The 17,758-nt window shown below is 38.3% G+C and overlaps 2 protein-coding genes across 2 annotated transcripts; both read left to right on the forward strand.

The window, feature by feature from the left end:
- The first annotated feature begins 16 nt into the window (after positions 1–16).
- On the forward strand, positions 17–3,649 carry c8h9orf85 (chromosome 8 C9orf85 homolog). Its single transcript, XM_047592341.1, has 4 exons — positions 17–220; positions 451–557; positions 764–877; positions 3,268–3,649. The coding sequence occupies exons 1-4, from the start codon at positions 119–121 to the stop codon at positions 3,515–3,517; spliced, it is 573 nt and encodes a 190-aa protein (XP_047448297.1). The 5' UTR covers positions 17–118; the 3' UTR covers positions 3,518–3,649.
- Positions 3,650–9,711: 6,062 nt separating this feature from the next.
- On the forward strand, positions 9,712–16,438 carry gda (guanine deaminase). Its single transcript, XM_047592583.1, has 14 exons — positions 9,712–9,878; positions 10,457–10,545; positions 10,739–10,910; positions 11,110–11,197; positions 13,114–13,219; positions 13,791–13,818; positions 13,942–14,049; positions 14,262–14,369; positions 14,488–14,585; positions 14,871–14,938; positions 15,196–15,342; positions 15,581–15,699; positions 15,786–15,813; positions 15,906–16,438. Exons 1-14 carry the CDS (start codon positions 9,750–9,752, stop codon positions 15,974–15,976), a joined length of 1,359 nt encoding a protein of 452 aa, XP_047448539.1. The 5' UTR covers positions 9,712–9,749; the 3' UTR covers positions 15,977–16,438.
- Positions 16,439–17,758: the final 1,320 nt, after the last annotated feature.

Genomic DNA, 17,758 nt, shown 5'->3' on the forward strand with positions numbered 1-17,758 from the left:
TTGACCTCAGTGACGTTTCTCGACGTGCGTCTACAACTTCCGGGTTAGCGCTCACGCCCGTCCGTGGCATGCTTCCTGAAAATCTTCAAAACGTGTGTAATTAAAACAGCTAAATAAGATGAGTTCTCAGAAAGGCAATGTATCTCGCTCAAGATCCCAGAAGCATAAAAACACCATTGCCTTCAAGAACGACAAATACGGAGCGACTGCACAAGTGAAGGTGTGTTTAAGTTACATATATAATTTTAAACTAGCTGCTCTTAAAAGTTCTTTGGTTTTGTGTATTGTTATTAAGTCAGTACAAATAAAATGTGTATGAAAATACTTTTGCGTTTATATTTCTTGCGTTTCTTGTTGTTGTTATTTTATTTCGTGAAAGCCATGTCATTACCTTGTTATTATAAGAAGATAACATTTTCCATGTAACTGCCTATGTCATTTTAATTGTAGAAGGCAAATTCAAAGGTCCACGATGGGCTCTGTCAGCGCTGTAAAGAAGTACTTGAGTGGAAAGTCAAGTACAATAAATACAAGTCTCTAACGCAGCCCAAAAAATGGTGAGTACACTTAGACTCTGCCGACCATATTTTTTACTACAGTTTGGTGTTTTTCACTCGTTTATATTTAGTTTTTATGTTCATTGTTATTATTTAGTTTTGTATTGATGTTATCCATCAGTGTTCCACTGTCCCAGGATCAGTAAGCATGCACCTTGTTGTTGTCAAATTTGACCAAATAGCCTTTTTGTTGTTTGTTTTTACAGCGTCAAGTGTTTTCAGAAGACAGTAAAAGATGCGTATCACATCATCTGTAAGCCCTGTTCCCTTCAGCTAGAGATTTGCTGCAAGTGTGGGAAGAAAGAGGACATCGTTATTCCGTGAGTAGAGAACCTGTGTTCTGTCTGTTTATCACTTGTACATTTCCTGCGACTGAATAAGAAAATCTGTCTTTAACAGATAAAGACAACAGTTAAATATTTAACACAGTTTTTATGTCCACATTAGTGGCAGAGATTCTGAGAAGCCACATGTTCCCTATGTCTGTATGATGCATATGAATTACATGACAGGGCGCATGTCAGCTCATTAGGTACACTTGTGAAAACAAATTACTTATACCACAAGAGCCCTGCACTAAGTCCCCGTTCATGAAAGTTATAATGTTCAGTTAATATGGAAACTGTGTAAGAAAAGTGGTAAGTCACTTGTATGATCATTGTGGTGGATGTAAAATGGTGGATAATTTTTTTGGAGTTGTAAACAAATGTTGAAGAGGTATTTTGAACAGATGATAAAAATTAAAACCTGCTATGTTTGAGTGTATTTGTTTTTGCTAGTGTACCTAATGAGCTGACGACTGAGTGTTGTCTTTTGTATCCCTCACAATGACATGCTATAAAGTTCTACTGCGAGTCTGCCATCTTGTGGACACTGCGATGTAATACCAGGCTCCATGTTGTAGGGGACTCAAATTGTTAAACATTTAAGTCTAATAACTGCACTCGTTGAAAGGGCACCACCTAAGGGCAAAGCTGTATCTTGTAAGAATTAATCAATTAATATCGGATCAATATTAATTATTAGTAAATATTTAGTCTCATCATGTCTGGAGAGTAAGTTCTCCCAATCAGTGATCAGTTCCAACTCAGAATAACTCGCGGACCACGACTTAAGTGAAGTGTCGGATTTATTCAACAACAATACTAATGAGTGAAACAATGAATTATGATCAAAATGATGGAATAATTATATGATTATATTATATAAAACACACCATAATGAATGAATGAATTTGATGATAACGGGAAGAGGTTAGAAAAAATGGAGAATGCAAAAGAAATGATTAATTGACTGAAACCAACAAGAGTCTTGCCGGTTCTTCTCGATACAATAGAGTCTCTTTCAAAAAACACTTGCCAGTTATGTTGAAAATATCTGAAGGCCAATAGAAAGGCAAACTGTCGCCGGTTGGAAAAATTGGTGATTTCCAACTTGGGAGTTGTGAATTTGTGTTTAGAGCAAAAATAAAATTAATGAGTCCTTTGAGGACTTCACGCAAGCAACAAAAAAAATAACATAAGCAAAACTCGAGCTGAAAAGATGACATAGACAAAACCTACACGGAACACAAAAACAAATGAAAATGAATCGAACAGAAAATGACAAAAGAAGTAAAGAAGAACCAAAAACAACTAAACTTTTCCCGGAGGGGTGCCGTTTAATAACCAGAACTCGCCTCAAGGTAATTTGCATACCGACGCTCCCGTCTATCTAACTAAAGGGAATTAAAAAAAAATAAATAAATAACGGAGAGTTTCGATCCACTTCCTGTTACGGCAAATTACAGTTTTGAATAATTCACCTAAAACAAACATTTAATTATTGTTAGCGTTAATCAGTAGGCCTATACATGATAGCATTACTACAAGAAAACTATGTCCTACATCAGTTTCGAGGACTTCCTAACTTATATCTTGACTTTTTAACAAAAAGTTAATAAATTAAATAAAAAGGAAAGAGAAACATGATTAATTTGCAAATTGCTAACCTCTAGATGGTAGTAGAAGCGTGGTTCTACCACAAACTGGATGTCTGACAACCTTCATGGATATTTCTGACCAATGTTTAATTTCCTCATGAATTGGTCTAGAGAATTGGGACAAGGACTGAAACTAACCATTTTAAGAGACTATTACAATGACGTAAACCTAAACACTGAATTGTCAGTACAGCATGGACATCATAGTTACTCACACTTCGTAGATTGAGAAAGCGAGTTCAGAGAGATCACACGTAAAGACTGTTCCTTTTTATGGTCCTGCTGATGCTATGTCGCTCCAGGTGGTCCCAGGTCCTGAGAAGTCTCTTTCGTATCTGTGGAGGAGAACAGTACTATCCACGTTGCTTACGTCCCAAGAAGTTAATTCATGTTCTGAATTCATGTTCTCCCTCTAAATGAGCGATTAATTGTTCTTTAAACCCCTGGAAAGCATCCAAGGTGACATTTTTACCGCCGTGGTTTGGGTTCATCAGTTAGGGCGGGCTATAAGTGTGAGAGGCCCCAAACATCCTTTCTGATTGCTGTGAGAAACATCGGTCTCTGCTACGATGCTAATGTAGCAACTTACTGCATATTAGGTTCAGTCTGTACGCACGCAAATTTCCCTTGTTTTTTCATCAGTTAAATTATGGTGAGTTTTTTTTTTTAAATTTAAATGCATTTAAATGTTGAAATGTTCTAAATATGTATTTTTTTCATACCGCGTAGAGTCAACTCACATCTGGACAATAAAGAAGAAGAAGAAGGAGACGAGGAAGGACAGAGAAAAAAAGGCAGTAGACGAGGGAAGAAAGACGTGGGTGACTTGGACAGTGATGATGATGATTATGATGACGATGACTTCGACGGCCTTGAAGACGAGGAAGATGAAGAATTGGACAATGACTCAAGACTAAAAAAGACACAGAACAAGCCTGCTGCTCTCCCAGATGTGTCTTTAGTTGATATTAAAGATTAAAGAAGATGAGAGCCGGACCAAGGCTCTGAGATGATTTCTGATTCTTTTTACTTTTTTTTTAATTTGAGTTGTCTTTACCCAAAGAACTGTATATCTATTAAACGATGCCATAAATGACTCGTGGAAAAAAAAGTCTGCCATGAACTTCTATGTTTCACAGTTACAATCAGTTATTAGCTAAAACTAAATCAAACTCAACATCCCTGCCATAAATTAGTTTTAGAGAAGTGCTGATTTAACTGAATGGTCCTAATGGAGCCTGTAGTTTGTGGCGGTGAACTCTATTCAATAAGCTGAGATATGTTTCTAATATTTTATCAATTTATGTTGAGGAGTGTTGGCTAAATATTAGAAACGCTTCTCCGTATTTAAAGAAAAAAAAACCTTCATGGTGCTCGGTGACATTTGTTGGATTATTAAATCCATCAATAGATATAACAAAACATTTAAATGCTGTTCCTCACACTTAACTTTAGAGCCTTTTAAAAATCTTGCTGAGTGTATTTTGTCTCGGTGTATGGTAGCTATAACCCCTGGAGATTTTTGCAGGGGTTACAAACGGTTATCAGACTTGACAGACAGTTTATCAGAAATCCTGAGGCAAACCATTATGTGGAAACACTTCAGTTCCTATTTTTCTATTATATATATATATATGCCTCTCCTTACCGACCTAAAGTCACCCAGACGTAATGCCTACTCCCATGGTCAGTGTCATCAAAACTGAATGTGTCATTTATCATGTGGCATGATGTATTCCAAAGAATGTGGCAACATTTGTACCAGTAATTCCTCATTGGATTATGAATCATTGTGAAAGATGTGGTCGCTGAACTCATTAAGTCAGTTTTTAGATGGTATCTGTTTGACGTCCTCACGCATTCTTCTTATACACTCGTGACCGAACGCTAAATGTCCATACCTTACTTTGATTGATGAGCCTTTTCCGAGCTAATCTGGTCTAGTACAACTGCAACATCCTAAGTGTTGTGATAATGGAGTTGTTTTTAATCTTTTGCCCACAATGACTGTTGTCCTGATAAATGATCACATATTACACATCGGTTACCATAGTGCCAATCAAATACTGCATGTTGCTTGTCTACATGTTTTCTGTCTGTAGTGATACAGTGTCAAACAGATGTTATACTGTTAGTTGCTGGGACTGTTGGTTGTACATGCATATCTATCTGGAAAAATGTTAAGTAAATGTACTTTATTCATATAGCACTTTACAACAACCCACAGGTGAACCAAAGTGCTTTACAAGACATCAAACAAGGATTAAAGAAACACGTATTATCTTCGTGTTTAAATAAGGGTTTTCCATTTCTAGCTGTGATTCATGTTAAGCACATTGAAATTAATCAAAGAAACAATGATTGAAAGAACAAGAGAAGTTTGATTTATACATTTAATTTTTAACCATTATTCTGTAACTTGGACCCTCGTTCGGCTGTTATGCTGTAACACATTTTTGCTCCATTACTTCCAAGGCAGATATATTAAGCTAAAACTCGGTAACATGAATTATTATGACGTTTTTTTTTCTCTTTCCCCTCATTAGTATCCTGTAATTAGTAATGACCACACCGTTAAGATGCCTGTTGTTAGCTTCTTGCTCACAAACCAGACTTGAATGAACTACAAATAAAAGAGGAACGAGTTACCCACAGTATTACATACGTAAATGTACAGAGATGCCATGCTGTGACATTTGAGGGACCGTACAGAATGTCCTGTTTTCACCGTATCTAAATAGATTTAGTTCTCCTTGTGTCATTTTAAGGGTGACAAGGTTGCCTAGGGATGAAAAAATCTGTGAACATAATAACAGGGTTCACACACAGTAAAATCAACATCCAAATTAACACTGTAAGAGTTGATTTTAATACTTTCAAAGTGTCTATATGGGTCCATACCTCAGAGCGGTGATTTAACACCTTTTCGAGTGTTGGTACCTTTACACCAAGTTAGTGTAAATTTGACTCTTCTTGTAGTTAAATTTAACACACTGCCTAACACCAACCAGTGCTAGTTTTTCTAACACTCTTATGTAGTGTTAGAAATTAACTCTCTCAGAGGACTATTTCTTAACTACACAAGTGTTACCCCCATAACACTTAAAAGGTGTCAATATAATCCTTATATAATCCTACAAAAAATTACTAAAATAAAAAGGTAGTCATGTTTGGCAGATCAAAAACATTTATTTTCAAACTTGCACCACAAATATTAGGTCTGCGGGTCATGGGACCAAATTTTAAACTATGTATGAAGTCGGATCGATAAGAGTCATTAACAGATGTGTTCTCTGGCTATAACTCACCAGTCAGGCATAACTTTATGACCACTGATAGGTAACGTGAATAACATTGACCATCTTGCGGCAATACAATGTTCTGTTGGGAAACATTCATGTGGATGTTACTTCCCACCTAGAGCAGTTACCACACACCGCAGAACACCCTCACAAGGCCCACATCCTTTCCCTGATGAGCCACAACTGTTATGGAGACACAAAGGAGAACTACACAATATTAGGTCATAATGTCATGCCTGATAATGACAGTGGCTTCCCCACACATGTGATTATTTCCCGAAGACAACTCAATTTCATTGACAAAAATATGAATATTTAAAAGGGTTTTATTTTGTTTAGGGGGCGGCCGAGCGGCTCGGTGGTTCAGCACTGATGCCTAAAAGCAACAAGGGCCCTTCTGGTGGAGTTTGCATGTTCTCCCTGTGTCTGCGTGGGTTTTCACCGGGTACTCCGGTTCCCTCCCCCCTCCAAAGACATGCTCGTTAGGTCAGGCTAAACCTGGTGACCCTAAAATTGATCTTAGGTGTGAGTGTGAGTGCGCATGGTTGTTTGTCTCTGTGTTGGCCCTGCGATGAGCTGGCAACCTGTCCAGGGTGTGCCTCGCCTCTCGCCCGATGACTGCAGTCACGCCATCTGCGCTTCGGCGAGGCACGGTCGCGCTATCTACACTTGAAAATCGAGTGCCCGTCTACATCGCATCGGACGGTAAAGCGTTTGAGCGGCTTTATGGTGCATTCAAGTGCATCCCGTAAACTCGGAAGTCTATATTTTTCTTCTTATTTTCATTTGTTGAAATACATATATCAGTCATTACTTTATTGTTATTTTACTACATTCTATTTAATGATTAAAACTAAGTGACAGAACATAATTATTGAAGCATATTCAGAATCCAACTCATTTCTGCATAGTCAGATTTGAAAACTTAATTAAGAAAAGAATCAAATTGTTTTCCGCATACTCTACAGCTACCACTGTGGTGATTTTCAATTTATTTCACTGCATCACTTTCTGAAAATGTGATGTTGAATTCTTATCCAATGAATGATGTATATTGGCAGATTAAAAAAATTATTAAAAAAACAAAACAAATTGTTTTCTGCAAACTCCACCAGATTCTTGTTCTACACATCCCCAGCTACCACTGTGGTGATTGTCAACTTAATTCACTGCATCATTTTCAAATAAACTCGTGTTGAAATTGTGCTCCATGAATGATGTATATGGGCAGATTAAAAAAATTATTAAAAAAACAAAACTAATTGTTTTCTGCAAACTTCATCAGATTCTTCTTCTACACGTCCCCAGCTACCACTGTGGTGATTTTCAACTTAATTCACTGCATCATTTTCAAATAAACTCGTGTTGAAATCATACCCAATGAATGATGTATATGGGCAGATTAAAAAAATTATTAAAAAAAACAAAACAAATTGTTTTCTGCAAACTCCACCAGATTCTTGTTCTACATGCAACCAGCTACCACTGTAGTGATTTTCAACGTATTTCACTGCATCACTTTCTGATAATGTGATGTTGAATTCATATCCAATGAGTGATGTATATGGGCAGATTAAAAAAATATTTAAAAAAAATAAACTAATTGTTTTCTGCAAAGTCAACCAGATTCGTGTTCTACATGGCCCCAGCTACCACTGTGGTGATTTTCAACTTAATTCACTGCATCATTTTCAAATAAACTTGTGTTGAAATAGGCTCCATGAATGATGTATATGAGCAGATTAAAAAATGAATAATAAAAAAAAAATCAAATTGTTTTCTGCAAACTCCACCAGATTCTTCTTCTACACGTCCCCAGCTACCACTGTAGTGATTTTCAACTTAATTCACTGCATCATTTTCAAATAAACTCGTGTTGAAATCATACCCAATGAATGATGTATATGGGCAGATTAAAAAAAATAATTAAAAAAACAAAACAAATTGTTTTCTGCAAACTCCACCAGATTCGTGTTCTACACATCCCCAGCTACCACTGTAGTGATTTTCAACATAATTCACTGCATCATTTTCAAGTAAACTCGTGTTGAAATTGGCTACATGAATAATGTATATGGGCAGATTAAAAAAATGAAAAAAAATTAAAACAAATCAAATTGTTTTCTGCAGACTCCACCAGATTCTTGTTCTACACATCCCCAGCTACCACTGTGGTGATTTTCAACATAATTCACTGCATCATTTTCTGAAAATGTGATGTTGAATTCATACCTAATGAATGATGTATATGGGCAGATTAAAAAAAAATTTATAAATAAATAAATAAATCAAATTGTTGAAAATTTGTTGGTAGCTGGGGACGTGGAGAACAAGAATCTGGTGGAGTTTGCAGAAAACTATTAGTTTATTTTTTTTAATAATTTTTTTAATCTGCCCATATACATCATTCATTGGGTATGATTTCAACACCAGTTTATCTGAAAATGATGCAGTGAAATATGTTGAAAATCTCTACAGTGGTAGCTGGGGACGTGTAGAAGAAGAATCTGGTGGAGTTTGCAGAAAACAATTTGATTTGTTTTTTTCATTATTTTTCTAATCTGCCCATATACATCATTCATTGGGTATGATTTCAACACGAGTTTATCTGAAAATGATGCAGTGAAATATGTTGAAAATCTCTATAGTGGTAGCTGGGGACGTGTAGAAGAAGAATCTGGTGGAGGTTGCAGAAAACAATTTGATTCGTTTTTTTAATTATTTTTTTAATCTGCTCATATACATCATTCATGGAGCATACTTTCAACACAAGTTTACTTGAAAGTTATGCAGTGAATTAAGTTGAAAATCACCACAGTGGTAGCTGGGGATGTGTAGAACCAGAATCTGGTGGAGTTTGCAGAAAACAATTTGTTTTGTTTTTTTAATTATTTTTTTAATCTGCCAATATACATCATTCATTGGATAAGAATTCAACATCACATTTTAAGAAAGTGATGCAGTGAAATAAATTGAAAATCACCACAGTGGTAGCTGTAGAGTATGCGGAAAACAATTTGATTCTTTTCTTAATTAAGTTTTCAAATCTGACTATGCAGAAATGAGTTGGATTCTGAATATGCTTCAATAATTATGTTCTGTCACTTAGTTTTAATCATTAAATAGAATGTAGTAAAATAACAACAAAGTAATGACTGATATATGTATTTCAACAAGTGAAAATAAGAAGAAAAATATAGACTTCCGAGTTTGCGGGATGCACTTGAATGCACCATTAAACCGCTGAAACGCTGTACCGTCCGATGCGATGTAGACGGGCACTCGATTTTCAAGTGTAGATAGCGCGACCGTGCCTCGCCGAAGCGCAGATGGCGTGACTGCAGTGCCCGATGACAGCTGGAATAGGCTGTGTATTTAAGCGGTATGGAAGATGAGATGTTTTGTTTAGGTGGAAAATGAGACGACAGAAATTATTTATTGACGGAGTGTTACGTTTGATTCAAATAAACAGAAACTTTAAATTTGCCCGTCAAAATTGCTTGGTCTGTCCTTGTAATGGCACTGTATTATTATCTCCATGACACCCACATAAACAGGTACAGACCAGGACACCAGCGCACATTCATAGCATAACCTATTCTATAGTAGGCAAATATGATCACTGTGGCTGTGGTGAGTTACACATACACTCAGGACGCAACTGCAGTTAATCCGAAATAAAGCTGGAAAATGTTTCTTTCAGATGGCACACTCAGACCTATGCTCAGTGAATTGGTTGCTATAAAATAAGGGTTTAATTCCAACCGGACACACACATTCTCTCCTCTCATTGGCTGGTTGAGTCGCCGTCGAGTTCGTCCTGGTGGGTGGTGTCCCGAGTCAGCTCAGGACAAAACTCCTGTGCCGCTTCAGATCTCAGACTGTTCGACTGTGGCTGAACTTGACGCAATGGCCAACTCTGACGGGACCTGCGCCGCAGTTGCGCACGTCTACAGGGGAACTTTTGTCCACTCGACCCAGCAAACGCCGCTGGAGATACTGGAAGATGCGCTCCTGGGAGTGGACGCGCAGGGAAAGGTTGGTCAGATTTTAGTACCGTTTCAAATCATTTTAAAACACTTATCTTTAATTTCGAAAAGCCGGAGAGCTCAATCCTAAAACATGCTTCCCTATACGCCTTGCTGGTTGTACCTCCTCTTAAGGTTTGCGTAAAAGAAGGTAAAATGTGCCATTGTTTGGAGTAAAAGACGCGCATGATTTCCAAACAAAGTATGAGCAAATCTGCTATAATATGACACCTATTGTCTCCTCCGATGAGCTGCTGTTGAGAAAGGTCACAGTTGTTGACAGTCTTAACTTGAAATGTCAATGTTTCAGCAAAGAAGATAAACAGGTGTACTGTCAATCAAAAAAACAAGATGAAAACTGTAAATGAAAAATATGCTGCCGTGCCTGCAGTGCATTGTAACATCCACGAGTCTGTTACTGCGTTATTGCACAGTAGTGGTGCAGCAGAATATTACAATATATTTGCCTTGTTACAGAACAAAAACTGAAATAAATAAACACGAATGCACATGGTAACACTTTATTGTCACTGACCGTTTTTATACAAGTGACTCTCACCTGATATCATTCTGATTGCTTTCCATCAGATTGCTTTCCTTGCAGAAGGCAAGGACTTAGAAAAGCTGGCACAGCTCTTCGGATTCAGTCCATCTGCAGTGGATCAACTGAAACAACAGTAAGAATATATAAATGAATTACTTAAGATGCAGAATTTCTTGGGGTGGAATGGTTTCAATAAGTCAGAGAGTAACACCGACCAGTTAGTCTACGGGTGATATTTGTTAAACATAAACGTGCACTATTAAAGTTTAGCAAAAAAATAACTTTCAGATGTTGTGAGTGACTTTCATTGTTTCATTGCACTGTAGTGAGTTCTTCATGCCAGGAATGGTTGACACTCACATCCATGCAGCCCAGTACAGCTACTGCGGCACAGCTCTAGACATGCCCTTACTGCAGTGGCTTGATACCTACACCTTTCCTGTGGAGTCACGCTTCAAGGACTTGAAGTTTGCCAAAAATGTCTACACTCATGTGGTGGTGAGTTTGCCGGCATCATGAAACAATGATTAAAAAAATAAAATTTTAAAAATTGCATTGGGACCAACTGAGAATGTGGACAATTCAGTGATGCTGCCTATAATTTGAGTAGGGTGTAAAGAGACCAGTGGCGTAACAGCCCCTAGAAAAGTGTTTGAATGTATCCATAAGCCTGTAATTTGATCCCTGCGACTGACAGAAAAGGACCCTGAGAAACGGAACAACCACTGCGTGTTACTTCGCCACCATACATACAGATGCCTCTCTGCTGTTGGGAAAGATTGCAAGTAAGGAGTCCTACACGCAAACACACACATTAAGGCCTAGAGGATCATTTTGAAGCATTTGTATGCATTTTTCTTAAAGGACTGAAGTCAGAGGCTTGCATGATTTAAAGCTCCTCTACCAGTACAGGTTGTCATATTGTGAAATTAACCAACAGCATAAAATAATCACCAGAGCAGTATGTGTTTGTAGCTTCTGAAATCTGGCAAGTAGATGTAACTGAAGGCTGTGTTTCTACTGATAAAACATAATTGAATAAGGAATGGTAATATAACTTTGTTTTACACAATCACATCTGAGGTTCACAGTAAAACAACATAAAAAGACTGTCCCTATATTCACATCTGTCTTAACTGTCTGTTATGACAGTAGTGATTATGACTGACTGTTGTGAAGAACACAGTGAAGTCTATCCCAGTCATTTCTTATTCTCTCCACTCGGTCGACATGTGTTTCCTAAACCCTGTAAAAACAGAATGGCCCTTCAAACCTTTACGCTTTGTCCTTATCATCTCAGTGTCACGTTATGTAATGTAGAGCACACACTCATAAATGTGTAATGATACCCGCATACTGAATTGAACGATGGCTTTCGCTGCCCTGCAGTTGTTTTCTGTAATCAGGGTCACTGAACCCTCAACTTTGTCCTGTGCTGAGCAGCTGTTCCTTTTTGCAGAGGAGCGTGATTAACGTAGGCATACACGTGTGTCTGTATGTGTGCTTATCTGTAACGCATATATTTAACGTTGCGCTTCGTGTATTAATTTGTTTGGTAGTGCTGGATAAGTGAAATAAACATGAAATCCAATGTTGCCTATGTATTTGATCAGGGGAGGAGCTTTTTCAAACACACACACCAACAGATTAGAGCAGATCTTTATTACTATACTCAGCGAGAGCTCGTCCCCTGTCACCCCTCTCCTTCAAAGCTGACATCTGATATGGAATTTCTTTAAACACAACCAGTAAACAAGTCACTTTGGCTGAATCACATTCTTCACTGTAGATGCTGACTTGGCCAAACAGGGAAAGAATAAGTCAAGCAAATTTTATTAAAACAAAACTCAAAAACTAATGTCACTGTGGACATTTGTTGAATGCTGTGGTCAAAGTGTGTGGATGATTACTTGTTTTTTAGTTCTTGAATGGAGCTAGTTCTCTGCGCTATACATCGTAGGCCATGAAAGAGAGACGGCAGGCACAAGTGATGTTAAACAAGCACAGTCTAAACACACACAAGGCTTAAAGAGACTTCCATACATCTCTAACCAAAGGGCACGTTGTGACTAGCTATTCAGACGTTGTGATTGACATTACATTTCTGGCTATTTATTAGAGTATCACTAATTGTGGGAGAATCAGGGACACCATCCAGGTTAATCTGAACAAATGCCTCAAGTTACAGGTGGTTGTTAACAGACTTATTGTAGTCAGGAACGATTCAAGTGGACACCACCCATAAACGTTCCTCGTAAAAAAAACAAACAAACAAAAAACAATTCTCCTCACCAGTCATTTTAAACTGAAGAGGCTGCTTGAATGAGTGTTTAGATATCTTCAAGAAACCTCAAACAAGTACACTTCCATTAGTTTTAGCTTTGGTTTTGGATACAACATTACACGCATTCAATTTATTTCACTATTCATTTCTTGTCCTGCTTAAGCCATTTGAGTCTTCCTATTCCCCCTTTGTTTCAAGCACCTCTACAGCTGTATGTAATGTGGGCACTCGTAAGCCTGAGGTCTTATAGTGAGACGTGCAAAGGCAAAACCCAACACAGCTTATTGGTGACATAATGTTGATGGTGACGAGATGTTGACTCATTCTCCTTTGAAGCAGACATATTTCCAAATGCACTTTGTCATAGGAGTTTTTCATGGAATTGTGTTCATTTCTGTTTCCTCGTTTTTCTTGCAGATGAGTTTGGACAACGTGCCTTGGTGGGCAAGGTGTGTATGGACAGGAATGATGCTGTGGAACATTACAAAGAGCACTTTGACGAGTCCCATGAGGAAACGTGTCGGTGGGTATTAACTGTATGAGACAGATCTGTATAGGAGATCTAATGTGTTGACAGGCCTTTCTTCTAGCTTCAAGCTTGCCTGACACCACAGCGCACGCTCAGGAGGCCCATGTCCATCCTCTGATGAGTCACAACTTTTTTTAGAGACACAAGGGAGACCTACACAATATTAGGACCCTGATCATAATGTTATTCCTGTTCGGTATGAACAGTATATATTTTAAAGCTACTGTATCTGCCACTTATTTTCCATACAGCAGCCAAACGTATCACGAGCAGTTAGGACGTAAACAAAAGGATGCATGTGTGAGATACTCTTAAGGGAATTTGATGTCCTAATGATGAGCAGCATAACTCTCCGGAGTTCAATTATTGTGTTGGCAAGCTTGTGGCCTTTTAAAATCCCACTGTGTCTGATTCTGAAGGAACAAAATAACATACTTTGAAACATCTCTATACCTACCTGTAGATGTACGCTAAATAAAAGTTTCAGTTGTAAAGCTTTGGGGTATTTTTCAATTTGCAAATGCGGCCTTCTTAATTTTACCATTGTTCTTCTGTTCCCTTTAAGATTCATCAAAGAGCTCTTGAACAAAAAGGTAAGATTGTACCAAACAAAACAATTCACAGATGTAAGCAAAAAAATATATATATTAACGTCCATTTTTTAATTGTGCATTTTGCTTGTGTTTGCTTGTTTGTGGTGGCGTGGGTCATGTCAGTACCCACTAGTGAAGCCAGTGGTGACTCCCCGCTTTGCTCCATCCTGCACAGAAGCCTTGCTTAGTCGGTTGGGAGCTATTGCAAAGAATAACAACCTGCATATTCAGGTGAGTTCATCATGGCAACCAAACCAGGGCAAACCACAGGAGACCTAATGTTGGGGCTGTGGGTGTTTTGGACAAAAGAATGAATGCAGACGTGCAAGTGCCATTTCTACCTGTCGTTACTCAAAGCACTTTACGGTCACAGCCACACAGCTCGGTGTCTTGTCCCTGTAGTTAAATGTTTGAAATGTGTGGTTTTTTTTTTATTTATCCAGAGTCATATCAGTGAAAACATCGAGGAAGTGCAGCTCGTGAAGGCGCTGTTTCCCGAATCCAAGTCTTACACGGACGTCTATCACAAAAACAACCTGCTCACTGACAAGGTGAGTACATAGACACGTAGTCCCCGACTGCATGCAGTCCAGTCAGTACGATAACAAAAAAGTAAAGAAAAATATGTACAAATGCTGACATTTGATCGCTTATGGTGATAATTCGCAGACAGTAATGGCCCATGGCTGCCACCTCACTGATGAAGAGCTGGATCTGTTCAGAGAGACTGGGGCCTCTGTGTCTCACTGTCCCAATTCCAACTTTTCGTGAGTGTCTAATAGATTCTCAGAATTATACGTGACCAAATGCCTCCAGCAAATGTCCATAAAGATAAGACTCTGCATAATATACCAGTTTAAATAGATCATTACAAAGATATGTGACATTGTATTCGTTGTTCCACTGGGTCACGCAGTGTACGAGGCATTTAAATTTAGACCAGATAAGATGATGTCTTAAACCATCCTGAACTGATCCAGTAACTGTTCCTATTGTATCTGTCATTGGTCGCTCTGTTTGTGCATTAATCACCCTTCCCTTTGTTTGCTCAGGTTGTGCAGTGGAATTTTAAATGTCAGCAATGTCCTGAAACATAAAGTGAAGTTGGGGCTGGGAACAGGTGAATAATTTTAAGTGCTGCCACACCGCTTTTTCCCAAATTTGTACTCTACACAGAGAAGTATTAAAATCATGTTTACATATTTGTCTGTGCTCTAGAAACTCCTTGCTTTTATATGTATTTTTATGTATTAGCGCACAAGCCTTCTGCAGCTATGACAATGTTTACCAGGACTGTTTTCGTTTCATTTTGGTCTTGCAGAACATGAGCGTTTTACTGAGTGCGGCTTTTTTCTTTAATTGACTCTGCTCCAATAGATGTGGCGGGGGGGTATTCTGCTTCCATGCTTGATGCTGTGAGGAGAGCTCTGGACGCGTCCAAAGTCTTGAACATCCAGAACCCGAAAAACAAAGCACTCACCTTTGAGGAAGTGTTCAGATTGGCCACACTAGGAGGCAGCCAAGGTAAATCTGAAAAACACTCTGTGTGAAGATGTTGAAGTGAAAAGACCACATGTTCAGACCCTTTGTTAGTCTTCAGGCATCCTGGCCCCCTCCAAGTCACTTTGTTTTAGAGTGCTGCAGTGGAAATGCTTGATTCAGTACACAAACTGTGTCTATGAGATATTTTCAGTGGTGACTAATTGCAATTTCAGAGCGTGGTGACTTCAACAGTCTGTTTAATGACATCTTTTGTCCGTAGCCTTGTCCCTGGACAACCAAACAGGCAATTTTGAAGTTGGCAAAGACTTTGATGCCCTGAGAGTGAATGTAGCTGCTCCTGACGGACCCATTGACCTGATCCAAAATGAGGGGCCAAAGGTTGGTAGTGGGGCACTTAGACAAAAATCAGTAAATCAGAGCTCTAATTTCAGTGTCACTCAAAGTCATGTTCTCTTGAATTTCAGGCTCTTTTGGAGAAGTTCTTGAATTTGGGTGAGTATCAGTTTTTTCTTTTTTGTCAAAGCATTTCAGACGCTAACGTCGCCACATACTTTATTTTACTCTTTCACTTGTCCTTTTTTCAGGGGACGACCGCAACATAGTAGAGGTGTTCGTGGCCGGGAAGAAGGTGGTGCCACTCCCAACAGCAGAGTAGAGTGCCTTCCAAAGATCTCTGATCCTGCAAACCAAATGGATATCTGAAAAAAAGAACAAATGCAGCTCAGTTTTTTTTTTTTTTTTTTTTTCAAATGTAAATCCCTTGTGGCTGTGTGACCTGGTTAACTGCGCAGCTGCAGTTAAATAAGAAAGAAACCAGTCATCAAGGGAAGCATTTGAAATCTAGAAGATACAACAGTGAGGGTCAGACAAGACTGAGGTCAGCTGAGCTTGAGTTCAGTCTGTAGCAAGATAATTTGGGGACTTTTAAAAAGGGAATAAAGAACTTATTAAATGCTGTGAAATGCCTTTTCCAGATATGTGTAGCCAAAAGTTTGCCAGTATTTTTTTGTTTTTGCCTTCTTCTCGCACCCCAGCTTTTACTGATTAACAAGCCATATTTTATCTCTTCTTCAGATTTTTGTTTTTGTTTGTTTAATAAAGCAGGGTTCGGACTGTGGCTCAGTAGGTGAAGCGGATTATCCATGAACCAGAGTTAGCAGACCAATCATTAGCACATGGACCTCATGTGCTAATGATTGCTCATGTCTTGCACAAGTGTCCTAGTGCAAGACACTGAACCCCAACAAGCTGTAAAGCACTTTGAGCATTGTTACACAGAAAAGCGCTAGACAAATACAAAGACAAGGGAATTTATATTTCTTAATTAATAATAATAAGACATTTTATTTATATAGTGCTCAAGACACTTTAGCAGCAGAGAAGGCTCTGTCCCCCCAGGTTAATTGCTTGGTTTTGGGTGGGGCCAGGAGGTGGGCAGAGGATTGTAGGCTGAAAAATCTTGAAAATGATTCTATGTTTAACAGGAAGCCAGTTGAGATGATGGAGGATGGGGGTGATGTAGTCACGGGAACGAGTGTAGATGAGGAGGCAGGCGGAAGAGTTTTGAAAGATTTGGAGTTTGTTTAGAAGTTTGGACTTACAAAGACTTAAATACTGGTGTTATAACGATGTAGTGTGTTAAATGTGCTATTTTCATTGGATATTGATTCTTAAACATGACCAAAAAAACATATCAACATACAGTATTACCTGATACTGGTGACATGAGGCTGCTCACTCTGGCCTCAAATGCCTCAGGGCCTCAATGCCAAGCTATACTTGATAATCTACAGTCGTTTGATGGGTCAGTTTTCTTTTTTCGCGTGTAGCTACAAAATGCTTTGTGACCTAAAGAGTGACTTGAGATATAATTGTAACTCTGCAGTTTCTCACGGTACACTCCATCTAAATGCAGACAATCAGGTGTGGGCAACTGCTGAAAGTAACTAATAAACTAACTATCTAACTTAGTTACTTTTAAAATCAAGTAATCAGTAAAGTAACTAAGCCACTTTTTAAAGGAGTAATCGGTAATAACTAATCAGATTACTTTTTCAAGGTAACTGTGGCAACACTGGTAGTTTTCTTTTCAATGTGGGAAAATGGATTCATAGCACAGAAATGATCTAGTTACACTTGCTGAATTAACTCAAATTACGCATCCTTAATAGATTCAGGCCAAAGTGGCATCAATGCCTTAACATGAGATTTTAATTTTTAGTTACAGTTCAGTTGTTTTTACTCCTGAGATGTTTGACTTTAGGGAAAGTACAAATGAATGGTGTGTTTATGTTTGAATTAAATACTTGAATTGTTAGAGAAAAGAAGGAAAATCACACTCTTTATTGAATGTGTACACAGCTAATCATAATTTACAACAAATCAAATTATAACAATGAAGGATTTTATATGCTAATATTGTGCTCTTTGTACTAAT

This window comes from Mugil cephalus, chromosome 8 (assembly GCF_022458985.1).
Source record: "Mugil cephalus isolate CIBA_MC_2020 chromosome 8, CIBA_Mcephalus_1.1, whole genome shotgun sequence".
In the NCBI taxonomy this organism is placed as follows: domain Eukaryota; kingdom Metazoa; phylum Chordata; class Actinopteri; order Mugiliformes; family Mugilidae; genus Mugil; species Mugil cephalus.